The 13,723-nt window shown below is 52.5% G+C and overlaps 2 protein-coding genes across 2 annotated transcripts; both read left to right on the plus strand.

Moving 5' to 3' along the window:
• Nucleotides 1-222: 222 nt before the first annotated feature.
• Nucleotides 223-12,950, plus strand: LOC122374011 (gamma-aminobutyric acid receptor alpha-like; the record flags this gene model as incomplete). Its single annotated transcript, XM_043352507.1, has 9 exons — nucleotides 223-320; nucleotides 1,619-1,686; nucleotides 9,667-9,890; nucleotides 10,175-10,257; nucleotides 10,620-10,757; nucleotides 11,297-11,449; nucleotides 11,694-11,827; nucleotides 12,160-12,297; nucleotides 12,547-12,950. Coding segments are annotated over 9 exons (1,432 nt in total), but the record flags the coding sequence as incomplete, so codon positions are not given.
• On the plus strand, nucleotides 3,235-7,223 carry LOC122374013 (histone-lysine N-methyltransferase 2D-like). The gene has a single exon (XM_043352516.1). The coding sequence runs from the start codon at nucleotides 3,412-3,414 to the stop codon at nucleotides 6,949-6,951; it is 3,540 nt and encodes a 1,179-aa protein (XP_043208451.1). The 5' UTR covers nucleotides 3,235-3,411; the 3' UTR covers nucleotides 6,952-7,223.
• Nucleotides 12,951-13,723: the final 773 nt, after the last annotated feature.

The raw sequence follows: 13,723 nt of genomic DNA on the forward strand, positions 1-13,723 counted from the left end.
GATGCGTTCACGATGGTCCACGTCTTTATATGATTCCCAAAAATATCATGCAACGCACCCATTTGCATTTACGCAGGCCTATGCAAATAAATGTTGTTTGAGCTTTAAATATTTCACCTGTTGCTCTTTTTCAATGCATACAATATGTATTTGGTACTTGCAGAGTTGTTTGTGTATAACATTTGTGAATGAGACCCGAACCCCCTGTTTATCCCGTCGCAGGGTCTGGTGTCGCCAGCACAACAGTCACTCCCGTGTCTCAGAGCTGCTCGACAGCCTGCTCAGAGGCTACGACAACAGCATGAGGCCCGACATGGGAGGTGAGGAACGCGACAGCACGCTGATGAGAGAGAGAGAGAGAGAGAGAGAGAGAGAGAGAGAGAGAGAGAGAGAGAGAGAGAGAGAGAGAGAGAGAGAGAGAGAGAGAGAGAGAGAGAGAGAGAGAGAGAGAGAGAGAGAGAGAGAGAGAGAGAGAGAGAGAGAGAGAGAGAGAGAGAGAGAGAAAGAGAGAGAAGGAAGAGCGAAAAGAGAGGAGAGCCTGAGAGATAGAGAGGGACGGGGCAAGGATATAGGTATTTTCTCACAACCTCACAAGAAGACGCACATTCCAGTTAAATGTGCTTTGATTATTGGCGAGCCTAGAGGCGGAGCCCATTTCACACCAAAAACAAAATTAATTATCCCATTACATAGATGAATCACCTGCATCGCCCCTTCCTATCCCTCTACCGGAAGTGAGCACAAAGAAAAACGAGCAGCCGCCTTTATTGGCCCGTCTTCTTCCATTTGGAGATTTTCCTCAGATCACGTAACTGTAATCTGACGGTAACGTAAATGGATTCGGCACCGGCGCCCACTGGGTGGTGGTGCTGTCACCGTGCGCCCCCCGGGCTACGGCTTGGTGAGTGATTGCGGTTCCACGTGCCTTTATCAACGCTCACCCCTCCCGGGTCCAGCGCGCAACAACGAGAGACCGTGTCAACGCAATTTGTCAAAGAAATATCAGCTACACTGGCTTGAGGAAACAATTCCGAATTTGTTAGCACGCAGTGATTTGAATTAACCGTTTCTTTCATTGTTATTTTGTTCAGGTAGGTAGATTACGTTCAGGTACATGTTTGATTATTTCGTTTATCTCCGAAACGATGCGTGATATATCGAAGGACAATGTAGCTACTTCCGGTCTTTCAATCCGACTGTTTTTCTCTACCTCCCTTCAGTTTCATAACTCCATTTCGCCGTCTTCATTGTCAGGCATAAGGTGGAATTGCTTTGGTGTCTGTATGCTAGAATTATAATGACATTTGGTCAGCTAGTGACTTAGTTTATCGTGTACCTGTTCAAATAATACGCGATACTTATCTATGTTCCATGTATGCATGCACCTATGCAATATGCATGTGAAACGGTTGATAACCTAGTCTGATAGTTGTATGACGGTGAAACAATAACCGGTTTTGCTGGATAGCTGTCAGCATTGAAACTTTGAAACTTTTCTCTAGCATTTCTAATCATATTTTGTAAAAATATGAAACTAAAAGCTGTCCTGAAAACTGTTGGAGTTTACGTGGGCAATGGATAAACGTTGAATGGTGCCTGATTTCCTTCCTCGTTACAGGGCCACCCACTACAGTCGAGGTGGATATCCAGCTAAAGAGTATGGGACCGATCTCTGAGACGGATCTGGTAAGTCCACCAGCCGTTTTAGTCAAGTACCTTATCACCAAGGTTCAGGGAGGCCGGGTTGACAGCGCCTGTTACAGAAATAAGAGCGGAATAGGAAGTATAAACGTACACAAGCACCTTTCTTTGGGAATAGCGATATACAAGGCTCAAGAGAACAAATATTTCCAGCCGTGTTCTTAGCAGCCTCAAATCAAATCATTGTCTTCCCTCGTAAACGTAAATTGCCATCAGTGATTTTTTTCTCTATGAGGCATTCAATACTGCAACTGCATTTCTTAAACATAAAATAGTATGAATATAGTTGGTGCTATCGCTCCGTGCCCTTATACTTATGCTCTACAGTAGGCCGGCAGAGCTCAAAATATTGCCACCGTAACATTTTATTAGCACATTGTGAACCGCAGTTCCATTTCAAACTTTACTTTGTAGTAAAATGTACAACATTTTATCAGATATGCCGACACCTATTCCTTCTTATAAGAGGATACTACATATGAAGTCTTAGAAACTGGACACAATGCCGTGCACATTGCAGGAATGTACTTACCTTACATTCCCTAATGCTTTGGTCAGATTGAATGTCTGTACGTTATCCGTCATTTTGTTGTTCTTGTTATTTTTGTAGCTTCAAAGTGATCTATTGCAAACGGGGCTTTGGATTCTGTCGGAGCTGGGGTAGATAGTTTCTTGTCATTCGCTTAGGTAACTTTTTACAATCTTAGACGGACTTATAGGTAAATGAGATGGCTGAAGTCCGAGCTGGAGTCGGAGTTGAATCAGAGTTGGAGTTGAAGATGGAATCGGATTCGGAATAAGTTTTAATAAAAGGCTGTAGCCGGATTCAAAGTCAAAGAAAAACCGCCGACTCCACAGATCCGATCGCTAGTGTGATCACTATATCAATGCAAATATCATAATCTCATTATCCGCTTTCTCTATTCAATACGCGACCTGCTGGCCGTGATAACGGAATCGTGCGACTTATTCACTCAACCGTTTGTGTTTTTTTTTTATTAACTGGTATTGGGTCCCGCTTTATGAAATGTTCGGACGTTCCTTAGCATATGATCGGATTAGTGGATTCTTCGTTGCGTAAGGCCAACTTCTAAATAAATGGTAATGCATTTGGTTTGCTTTTATTATTATTTTGTGACGTCTACTCTACATTTGGTAATTTTGTGGTACTAATTATATTTAAGAAACTTGTCATGGTTTCTCAAAAGCCATTCAATGGATCAGGATTACACAACCGAACAGAGCAAGCACACTCCATTAGGTATAACTGACTATAAGTTTAAAACGTCTCTGGTCGACTCCTGCAGAGGAGTTTACAGAGACGTCTGGAAATGGCTCTGGTAATAAAAACATTTTGTGTAAGGTCTTAAATAAAAGGTTTCAATATTTCACAAGAATGGCAATTTCCCATAGTGATTTGCGTCATCCCTCCCTCACCCAACCTCCCCTGCCGGCCTCCCTGGATCCGCCCCTGACGGTGCCCCGCCCGAGGCACTGAGATGTCAGCTGCGGGCGCGACCCGCGGTCGCCGCGCCCGGCCGGCCGGTCTTTGGGCGGCGACCGTCGTGACCTCGGGTCGCGCGGCTGCCGGCCGGCGGGCGAGCAAGTGGCGAGCGGTGACACTCACCTGTGGAATCAGTGACTGAACCAGTGCAGTGAGGCTACGAGGCTAATTTTCTATCGGTGCGCGCTGCGGCAGTGACCGGAGCGATGGCCTCCAATTGGCCACACGACGGGAACGACCCGCCGGAGGAGCCGGAGCCGGTCGAGAATCTGGTGCGCCGGTTCGAGGAGGCCCTCCAGGAGCCGAACGAGTCTCTGGAGGCGTTCATGACGCGTCTCCAGGCGCTGGCCATGGCCGCCTTCTCCGACGAGCTGGCCCGCTCTCGGCGCCGGCGCGTGCTGTGGCGCTTCATCGCCGGCCTCTGGGACCACGACCTGTCTGAGCGACTCAAGGAGTTCCGCTGGCGCGAGCACCACCCGTCGGGCCGGCCGGTGACCTGCGAGCAGCTGCTGCGGATCGCCTCCTCCATCCGGTACAGCCGGCCCGGAATGTCCTACGGCGGCCTCTCCGGCTGGCGGCCCCAGGCGGTACTCTACCACTGCCCGAGGGTAGGCGAGGAAAGGGCCAGGGTGCGGCTCGGCCAGGCTGAACCGCTGCCGACCATGCCCGGTAACCTGCGGGACGAGCCGGCAGAGTCCGACTCGGGGGAGAGCTACTGGTCTCCAGTTGCGCCGAGACCGGCCGCCGGCCAGCCGCCGACGGGACAGCTCGCTGTACCGCCCTCGGCCGACGGAGCCGGCCCGTCGGGAGTCCGTGCGGCGCATCGAGAGCACCTGCAGCACTCCGGGCGGCCGGGGGAGCACGCCGGACCTAACGGGGTGAGCGGTCGGGCGGCGCGAGCTCCCGACAACCAGGCAGCCGGGCCGTCCTGCGGTGTCGAGGGCCCGATCCCAGTGCCTCCGGCGCGCCGTCTAGCTGCTGTGTCCCCTCACTATGAGACCATTACCGTCACCGACGCGTCCCACAACTCGCTGCCGACTGGTGGCGAAGATGACCCCGATCAGGAGATCGATGTGACAGGTGAGGACAGCCCCGAACAGAAGCCGGTCGAGCCCGACTCGACACAGCCCCAGCCGCCGACCCCGACGGCCCGGCAGCAGCAGCAGGTCCGGCCTCGGCAGCAGCTGTCGGTCCGGTTTCAGCGCGATCAGCAGCAGGGACAGTCTCGGCAGCAAATGCAGCAGCAGGCCCTGGCTCAGCAGCAGCAGTTGGTTCGGGCTCATCTGCAGCAGCATCTGATCCGGTCTCAGCAGCAACAGGCCCGGTTACAGCAGCAGCAGCAGCAACAGCAGCAGCAGCAAATGCGGTTTCAGCACCATCAACAGCAGCATTGCCGACCTCAGCATCAGCAGCAGCTGTCTCAGCAGCCAGGCAGGTTTCAGCATCATCAGCAGCAGGACCTGTCTCGTCAGCAGGAGCAGCAGCAGGTCCAAACACAACAGCAACAGATGGACCGGTCTCATCAGCATCATCATCAGCAGCAGCAGCTGGTTCGGTCTCAGCAGCCGCCACTCCGACCTCAGCAACAGGAGCAGGTCCGAACACAGCCCCTGCCGCCGGCTGCCATTCTCCAGCGGTCACAGCAGCAGCAGCAGCAGCAGTCGCAGGGCCAGTCTCAGCAACCGCTTCAGCCGCCGGAGGCGTCTCAGCGTCCTTCTCAGGCTAGCAGAGACCCTGATCAGCAACTGCGGATGAGGACGGAGCCAGTGTCACCGATACCGCTGGACGACGACTTGTCGGCCGCATACCTGGGCGCTTCGAGTCTCATCAACTCTGCGATCATTCGACATGTCCTGGAGTACCGAGAGGAGCAGCTCCAGCAGCTCCAGGAGGCCGAGGGGCTGATGGCGCGCAGCTCCAGGGCGGCCCCGGACCGCCCCCGGTCGCCCCCGGTGCGCTCTCGGTCTCCGATCGCTCGGCATGACTCGCTGCGAGTGGAACACTCCAGCCCAGAGATCCGCGGCCGGCGGCGCGCGGGGAATGACAGCGAACGGACTCGGGAGGCTTCGGGCGAAACTCCGATGGACCTGTCCAGCGGTCATAGTCAGGCCGGAGGATCAACGCAGCCGTCTGAAGCCCAAGGTCCGTCATCCTCCCGCTCTGCTACTCTCTCACAGCTTCCGAGGCCACAGGCAACTATTCTCCAGGCACGCCCTCTGCCTCAGACACGGGGCCATGCTTCAGTTTTTCGAAATCCAGTCTTAGTTTCTCACCATCTCTCTCCAGTTCCTGATAACTCCAATATGCTTAGTAGGAGAACTACCTCTCCTGCTAGAACCAGCAGCCTGCAGACCCACCAGCAGTCAGCAATGGCGTCTCATCACAATCCTATACCAGCCCGTAGATCTAGCCAACCTCCTGTCAGGCAAATGTCAGCCCATCCGCCAGCCCCAAACCAGCTGCCAACCAGGAACCAGCCACCGCTCTCGGAGCGGCCCTCAGCCCCACGTCCGATGCTAGTTCTACAGCAGCTGCAAGCCGCACTCCAGCCGCCGGTCCCGGACCAGAGACTACCAGTCACGGATCAGTCGCCGGTCCCGGTCCCACCACCAGTACAAGACCAGCAGCCAGCCAAGGACCAGTCTCCAGCTAAGGACCAGTCTCCAGCTAAAAACCAGTCTCCAGCTAAGGACCAGCCACCAGTCAAGGACCAGCCACCAGCCAAGGACCAGCCGCCAGTCAAGGATGAGTCGCCAGCTCAGGAACAGCCGGCAACCACGAACCAGCCACCAGCCCAGCAACAGCCAGCTGCTTCAGGCCCGGCCCATCTTCAGACTTCTGAGCAGCAACGCCAGTCTGCAGTACCTACCGCGACTCGCTCCCAGGCTTCTGCTGCGGCTGCAGCTGGTCCTTCCCAGCCACCTGCACGGTACCAGGACCAGCCACGCGCGTCCGGCTCGGCCCCGCGTCGCCCAGTTCCGGACCAGGCCCTGTTCTCCCAGTATGCCTCCCTGTCGTCTGTAGGCCGGGCGGTGGGACTGCCCCCGCTGCTGCGTCACCCGTTCTCCCAGCACCCGGACGCTCTCTCCATAGACCCGGCACTGGTCGAGGGTCGTTTTCCGGCGCCGCTCTCGCCTCTCTCCCCGGTCGCCCAGGGGGTGATGCCGTCGCCACAGACGCTCCGTCAGGTGGCGTCCGGACGTCCGCCACCATCGGCCGCCTCTCCCGGAGCGTTCTCTGTGTTCCGGAGCTCGAGTCCGACGCCCAGTCGTCCGTCACCGCTGCTCCAGACCCTGGGCCTGTCGCCGCGTGGTGGAGGAGCCGGACAGCGACCCACGCTGCGTCACCAGCGCTCGGCCTCTCACGAGCCGGCCTCTCAGCTCATCCACCTCCCGAGCCCGTCCCAGCCGTCACACTCTACTGAAGCTGCGCATCCTCGGCAGGCTCAGGGAACGATCCCGGGAACTGCGTCTGCACCGGGCGGCGCGGACCCGCGGCCGGCGTCTGCCGAAGAGTCGGCCGGGCCAGCACCGACTCTGGGCGACTACGAGTCTGACTCGTCCAGCCGCAGTCGGCGGAGACTCTCCCGTAGCCGGAGGGACCGGCGCCGCCAGCAGCGTCTGGCCAGAGACGAGAAACTCCGGCGGATTGCCGGCAACGGGGCTGATCGGGAGGACGGCGCCGCCCCGGCGGCCGCAGCCCCCGACGCGTGGATGGACTACAGGCGAGACGCTGACAGCGATTAACGGATGACTCTATGCATTCCGACGTGCTTTGGATTTGGACATGTTATGACGACCATTGTAGTGCTTTTTTATCACTGTTGATAACAATATCTGGCGTCTTTTGCCTCTGTCTTTTAATCACTCGACGTTTCAGTAGCTAACTGCATCTGTTTTCTACCGGTCATGTAGATATCATAGACTGCTATTACTTTTTTATTAGATGTGTAGATTTTACATCACGCTAAATCGGCAATAACTTGTTTTGCATCTTTTGGAATAAATGTGACCAAGAATATTAATTGCGTGTTCTTCTTGAGTGGATTTGAAATGATCTCAGACGATCTGGAATGGTGCTGCATATCGGACAAATAATCAGGTAAAATTATTGACTGGTATATTGCTTTTTACTCTTCTTTTTTTTTGCATACACTGGCAACCACACAGAAACGAACGAAACGATAACACACAGCTGATGCGCTGTACGATGCCGCACACGACCGATCAATCATTCGCATTCTCCGGGTCCCAGGGGACACGGAGCCCAGACACCCGGGCAGACTTCGCCGATCGCGCAGCTCGGATTAGAAGACTTAGACTACCGAGCAGACACTAAAGGGTACATGTTTACGATATAAACAACAGGCGACTGTTAACCCGCGCCCTGATGGGGGGGGGGCCATTTTGGCCCCCCCCTGTGGTTTTTCTTAAATAGCGAGAAAACGGCGGCGCGCAGCGCCGCCAAATTTTGGGTACCTTACCGGGCATCAATTTGACACCTTCACACAAAATTTCAAGTCACAGGTCACCTCAGGTCAGGAGTTATTGAGGTCAAACTGAGGTCATGTTCGAGCAAAAATGAGCAAAAAACATGACATCTTGAAACGCTCACCAATTCTACAGTTAACAAGCAATTTTAAAGTTCTTTATGTGGTTGTGTAGAGAAAAGACGGCGCTACAAAACTGCTATCTCGGATTTTCGAAATTTTGGGATTTTGACCCCCAAAAATCAAAAAAATTGATTTTTTTAGAAAAACTCAAAAAATTTCCAAAAATTTTTCGAATTTCGAAAAAACCGGAATATATGTGATAGTCCCTGCGCTCTTCGATATACATACCAAATTTTAGATCGATACCTCTTTTTTTGGCCAAGTTATAGGGAAAAAACTGTTAAAAATTGATGACGTCAAATTTTTGAACTCAATTTTTAGCAGTTCTAGACCTCGTAGCGCAAAACGGAGACCACCATTGAACTCCCCGTGACGAGCTGCCGAATCGATACCCATTTTATGCAAAAATATCAACTTTGAAATTTGACCTAATTTGACCTGACCTTGACCTGACCTTGACCTGACCTTGACCAAAACGTGACCTAAGCTGGCCCTAAAGTCTGTCTGACCCACATAATCGCATTTGTCATGTAAAATGGACCATAAAACATGTATCACACGACACTTTCATATTGTGACCCCCCAGTGACCTGACCTCTGTGACCTGACCTGGTATCAGTGACCTCAAATAGCAAAATATGTGTTTGAAGAGCATTTCTCCATCGATGATTTTCAATGAAATGCATTTTACTCGATTTTACAACGCATTTCTTGAAATGCCTGTAAACGGTGAAAATTCGACCTTTGACCTGACCTGTGACGTCATCGGTTTGACCGAGGTCAATGAAATTGGGTCACAAGGTAGTTCCCCGCTGGGGCTATCCAACACCGTTTACCGCTTGTCGCTATGTTGCGTGGTTCTCGAGATCTGAGGGGGGGCCAAAATGGCCCCCCCCCATCAGACCGCGTTGCTCGGCAGACCCCATCTGGGCGCGGGTTAAACGAGAGAACGTGCTAAATAAAATACGGCGTGTTGAATAATTGTTCAATAGAAATGGACTATCTGTGAAGTATAAAACCTGTAATATACATAGAATGCTGTATTAGAGAGTAGGCTAACCCGGCGGCCGCTGGGCCTCCGCGCCACCCGCCGGCCGCTGGGGGGGCATATAGTTGCCCCCCCTTTACTTCCGCGACGATATCGTCGCAACGCGAAGAGATAGAGAAGCGAAACTTTGCACACGTCTTTCTGAATACCTAGCCGAGGTTGTGTCCAAATTTAGTGTCGATCCCATTTGAAATGACGTCACAGTGACGTCATAAGTCAAATTATAGATTTGCGACTCTCAGTTTCCTCACGATATATCAGATATATGGGACCGAATATAAAGAGCCGATTATTGGTCAGGAACTAGATGGAAGTGTGCTTAGATGTTTTAGGATGACAGCAGGTGCTGTCTAGTTCATTTACAGTTGAGTTTTATGCTCAGCGTCATCAGAAACGGTCCATATCGGAAAACGACAAAACTTTATGACGTCACTGTGACGTCATCTTTGGTGCTACAACCACCAAACTTTCTCCAAACATTGCCTAGGTATTCATTTGAAGCTATGCCAAGTTTCACGTTCGTAGCTCATCAGGTTTCGGAGATATTCCACAAAACGTAAAGGGGGGGCAACTTTATGCCCCCCCCCCCCAGCGGCTCGTGGGCTAATATAAGTTGGTACCCATTAGGACGGTTCTGTCCCATGCAGTGGGACGGTCTCCGCCGTTCCGGTGCAGCGTCGGTGATCCGCACAATCCAATATCTGAACCCTATCCTATCATCGCATAGGCTCCGCGATTGCCTTTTCAAGCCGTAAGAGCTCTAAAAAGCTCACTTGTCGCCTGTCTGGCGGTCATTTTCAGACCTACTCGATGAACTGCTACTTTCGTCAGTCGTGGGTGGACCAGCGGCTGGCGTTCGAGGACCTCGAGCTGGACGTGCTCAGCCTCAGTGTGTCGACCCTGGAGCGTATCTGGAAACCGGATACGTTCTTCTTCAACGGCCGCCGCAGTCGGCTGCACAAGATCACCACGCCCAACAAGTTTGTCCGACTGTACCGGACCGGAAAGGTGCTCTACTCGGCCAGGTAGGGGGCCGGCTGGAGGGAGGTAGCGGGGGGGGGGGGCAAAGGGCTTGTGGAGATTGATGATACAAATCTCTGATATAAACGCAATTCTTATGCAGGAGTGTAGAGTAATAAAAAATGTCTGGGGTACGACAAGTTCGGTAGTTAATTCTCGAAGCAATATTGTTATGCGTCAAAGCCATTCGACGGTCATAGGGCACAGACTCTAAGGGCAGATGAAATTTTGCATAGAAACACGATGGGATTACTTGTCGGATATCACACTTCGTCACCTTGTGTTTCAGAATGACGATCCAGGCCAACTGTCCGATGAACCTGCAGGACTTTCCCATGGACACCCAAAGATGTCCACTGCACTTTGGAAGCTGTAAGTAAAATGCATCGAAACGAGCAAGCGAGCAGCTCAAATCCCCGGCAAGATGACATGTCCTTGGTTGACATGTTTAAATATCTTTTTTTATTCAACCGATGCCCGAGAGATGTTAGCCTGATTTACACGAGAGCAAGACATGACCAGATAGTAGGTGAGATGAAAAATTACATGGTGATCGAGGAAAAAAATGCATTTGAGGCCTTTATGTATCTATGCATGTATTTAGTGCTTTTATTAGTTTGGATGAGTTCATGTCTTTTCCATGCTCCCTAACAATGGCATGTGTATGTCTTTGACGGATTACCTAACGGGCCCCCTATCTTCCACTGTGACTGCACCGTTCGCCGCTGGTCCAGTCGGCTACACGGAGCAGGACGTGCTCTACCGATGGACAGAGAGCCGCCGAGAGGTGACCATCTCCCAGGACCTGGAGCTCTCCCAGTTTGACCTGATCCGCACTCCCGCCGGCGAGAGGACCGACCACAACACGCGCGGTGAGACTCGGCTGGTGGGCTGGTGGTGTAGTGGCTAAGACCGGATGAAAAGAGAGGTCGGTAAGGCAGACTGCATGAATGCTAAGCTGGAGAGATGATGCTCAAAATTAGTGATCAATGCTTTGCTGATGCGCATGTATCGTATAGGTACAGGTCCGAACGATTACCATGACTACTTATTGATTTTCATGATCATTCCAGTAATTCATCGTTCCCAGTTCCCACACTTGTCAAGAGCTCGGTTGAATCGTCGAGCTATGCGGTACAGTCTATGTGCAGGCGTTACGGCTCCTGCCATCTATTGAGCGGTAGCGCAACCTACCGCTAGTGCTGTGCGGTGCAGTCTGCCTACAGGCGTTACTGCCGCTGCCATCTATTGAGTAGTACAGCAGCCTCTGCTAGTGCCGTGCGGTACAGTCTACCTACAGGCGCTACTGCTGCTGACATCTGTTGAGCGGCAGAGCAACCATTGCAGCCCATTCTCTGTGGCTTCCTATTCCTTCGCTCAGACCTTCTAACCGGGTTTATTACGCCCACAGGCAACTTCTCACAGCTGTGGGTGAGCTTCCACCTTCGACGTCACATGGGCAACTTCATGATCCAGGTGTACGGGCCGAGCGTTCTGCTGGTGGTGCTGTCGTGGGTCTCCTTTTGGCTCAACCGGGAGGCCACTGCCGACAGAATCTCACTTGGTGAGTGCTGGGAGACACAGAGTCTCGCTTTTGACATTGATACACTAACTGTACCAATGTATAAGTTTAGAAATTGTTGTATTTTTGAAACTTCTTTGACATATTGTAATCTGTATTCATGCCAATCGTCGTAATTATGCATATTTGATTCTGCTTTATCCTCGAAGTGTTGCGCAATGTTTAACAAGGATTCGTGCATCAATGACTGCTGGCCCTTCTGTGACATGTGCTGGGTCCGCGGCAGGGGTCACCACGGTGCTCACCATGACCTTCCTGGGTCTGGAGGCCCGCACCGATCTGCCCAAGGTGCCCTACTCGACGGCCCTGGACCTCTTCCTCTGGATAGCCTACGGATTCATATTCGCCAGCATTGTGCAGGTGATATTTTTTTACAGTAATAAAAAACCAACAAGCCATCGGTACTCTGTGTATTGGGTAGTCGTGTAAAGACATACCAGCATGTATGTTACAAGATGCCACACTTTTATTGTAATTGACGTCCTAAATGGACGAGAGAGGAACGTCGTGAAGAGCTTAAGCACGCCGCAAAAAAGTTTTGCCTGGCTATCATCGCACGCTGAGTTTGAATCATGATCATGCAAATGAATTTTGGTCGCAGTAATATCCAAAACGTTCAGTTTTATTTCTTACCTTACAGCTTCCATTCGAATCCACTGACATGGGAGGCGCCTCTCCCTGCTTTTCCCCAGTTCGCCTTTGTGCACTTTTTCACGAAGTACGGCTACGGCGAGGTGTACTTTCCTCAGCCACAGTCGTCCTCGGAGGATTCAGACGATGAGTCCTCAGAGTCTGAGGAAGAAGTGCATGAGGAGTCTCCCAATGAGCGGGTAATTATGTAACAGTGGCCAATGTTTGACAATTTGATGAACTTGCTCTATAGACGTGCGTTATAAATCATGCAGCATATTGTCTCAAAGAAACATTGATTTCTTGTTTGGTGCCCACATTATCAAGAGCGCTACTGATAGCTGAAAACTGACGGACCATGGATTATAATTGATTGGCGACCGTTTAGGTATCTTGACGACTGTACGACCACTGTCCAGTGATAAGCTCCTCCCTCCCTCTGCCGGCAGACGGCTCTGTACTCGGACCACAGCCCTCTCACCGTCTCCGACCCGTCTCCGCACGGGCCGGCCCTCTACATCGACCTGAGCCCCCAGCGGGCGCTGCCCCGACCTCCGCCCTGCCACCTGGCGGCTGCAGTGCTGCCGCCCAGCGGCCGGCGGAGGAAGCTCGGCCCGCGGCGGCGGCGCCGGCAGCGAAGACCTCGGCCGGACTCCCCGGCGACGGGCTCAATGCCGACTCAGTTCAACTCTGTGTCAAAGATAGACCGCAGTAGTCGGGTGCTGTTTCCGGCCGTGTTTCTGGCGGTGAACACGGTGTACTGGTACGCGTACCTCAGTCACAGCGGTAGACTGCAGGTGGTTGAAGCGCTGGAGAGGAGTGGGGAGGTCACCGGACCGCGCTGAGGGGTGGAGGGGGGAGGCTGCCACGCCGAAGAAATGCTTATATTGGTTGTGGGGGAGGTACTGGTTTGTTTATTTATGCATGACCCGCTACCCATGAGTGTCAAAACGCGCGATGGAAAGGTCTGGGATAGATCTGTCCTGATCTTGAGACATGTAGGTAAATGGGAGAAGACGGAAGGAAGGTCGGGACTCGGGATGGTTTTTCTTTCGAGCTACAAAATGGTCCAACACAAAACAGATTAAGATTGCATATTTGGTCACCGAAACGAGTGAATGTGATCAATTTGTGTAGTTCATCGTACACCCCTAGTAACATTGCAGGCCAGTGTCCACCTAACCAGGGCTGCGGAGCCGATGGATTTTCGGCGACTCCGACTCCGACTCCGGCTTTCAAAAACCAGCTCCGACTGCGACTCCGACTCCGGGCAGAATTGTCGACTCCGACCGACTCCAACTCCCGACTCCGACTCCGCAGACCTAGCAGGGCTGCGGAGTCGACAGATTTTCGGTGACTCCGACTCCGACTCCGGCTCGGGTTTCTAAAATCGACTCCGACTCCGACTCCGGTCACAACTGTCGACTCCGGCCGACTCCGACTCCGACTCCGACTCCGCAGCCCTGCACCTAACGCATCATTTTGCCTGTATGGTGTAAAATGTGCATGACTACTTATAGTGTGACAGCTCTATCAACGTCCGACGAGGGAGCGGTGCACTTTAACTCTGCCACAGTATGAAAGCCCAAATAAAAGCAGTTCACCCCCGTAAGGTTAAATCCTGAC

The sequence above is a fragment of the Amphibalanus amphitrite genome, unplaced genomic scaffold, assembly GCF_019059575.1.
Source record: "Amphibalanus amphitrite isolate SeventyFive unplaced genomic scaffold, NRLGWU_Aamphi_draft 001587F_arrow, whole genome shotgun sequence".
Lineage (NCBI taxonomy): Eukaryota > Metazoa > Arthropoda > Thecostraca > Balanomorpha > Balanidae > Amphibalanus > Amphibalanus amphitrite.

What these genes read in the sequence shown, in the direction of transcription:
- LOC122374013 (XM_043352516.1), top strand. Translation starts at nt 3,412, where the DNA reads ATGGCCTCCAATTGGCCACACGACGGGAACGACCCGCCGGAGGAGCCG.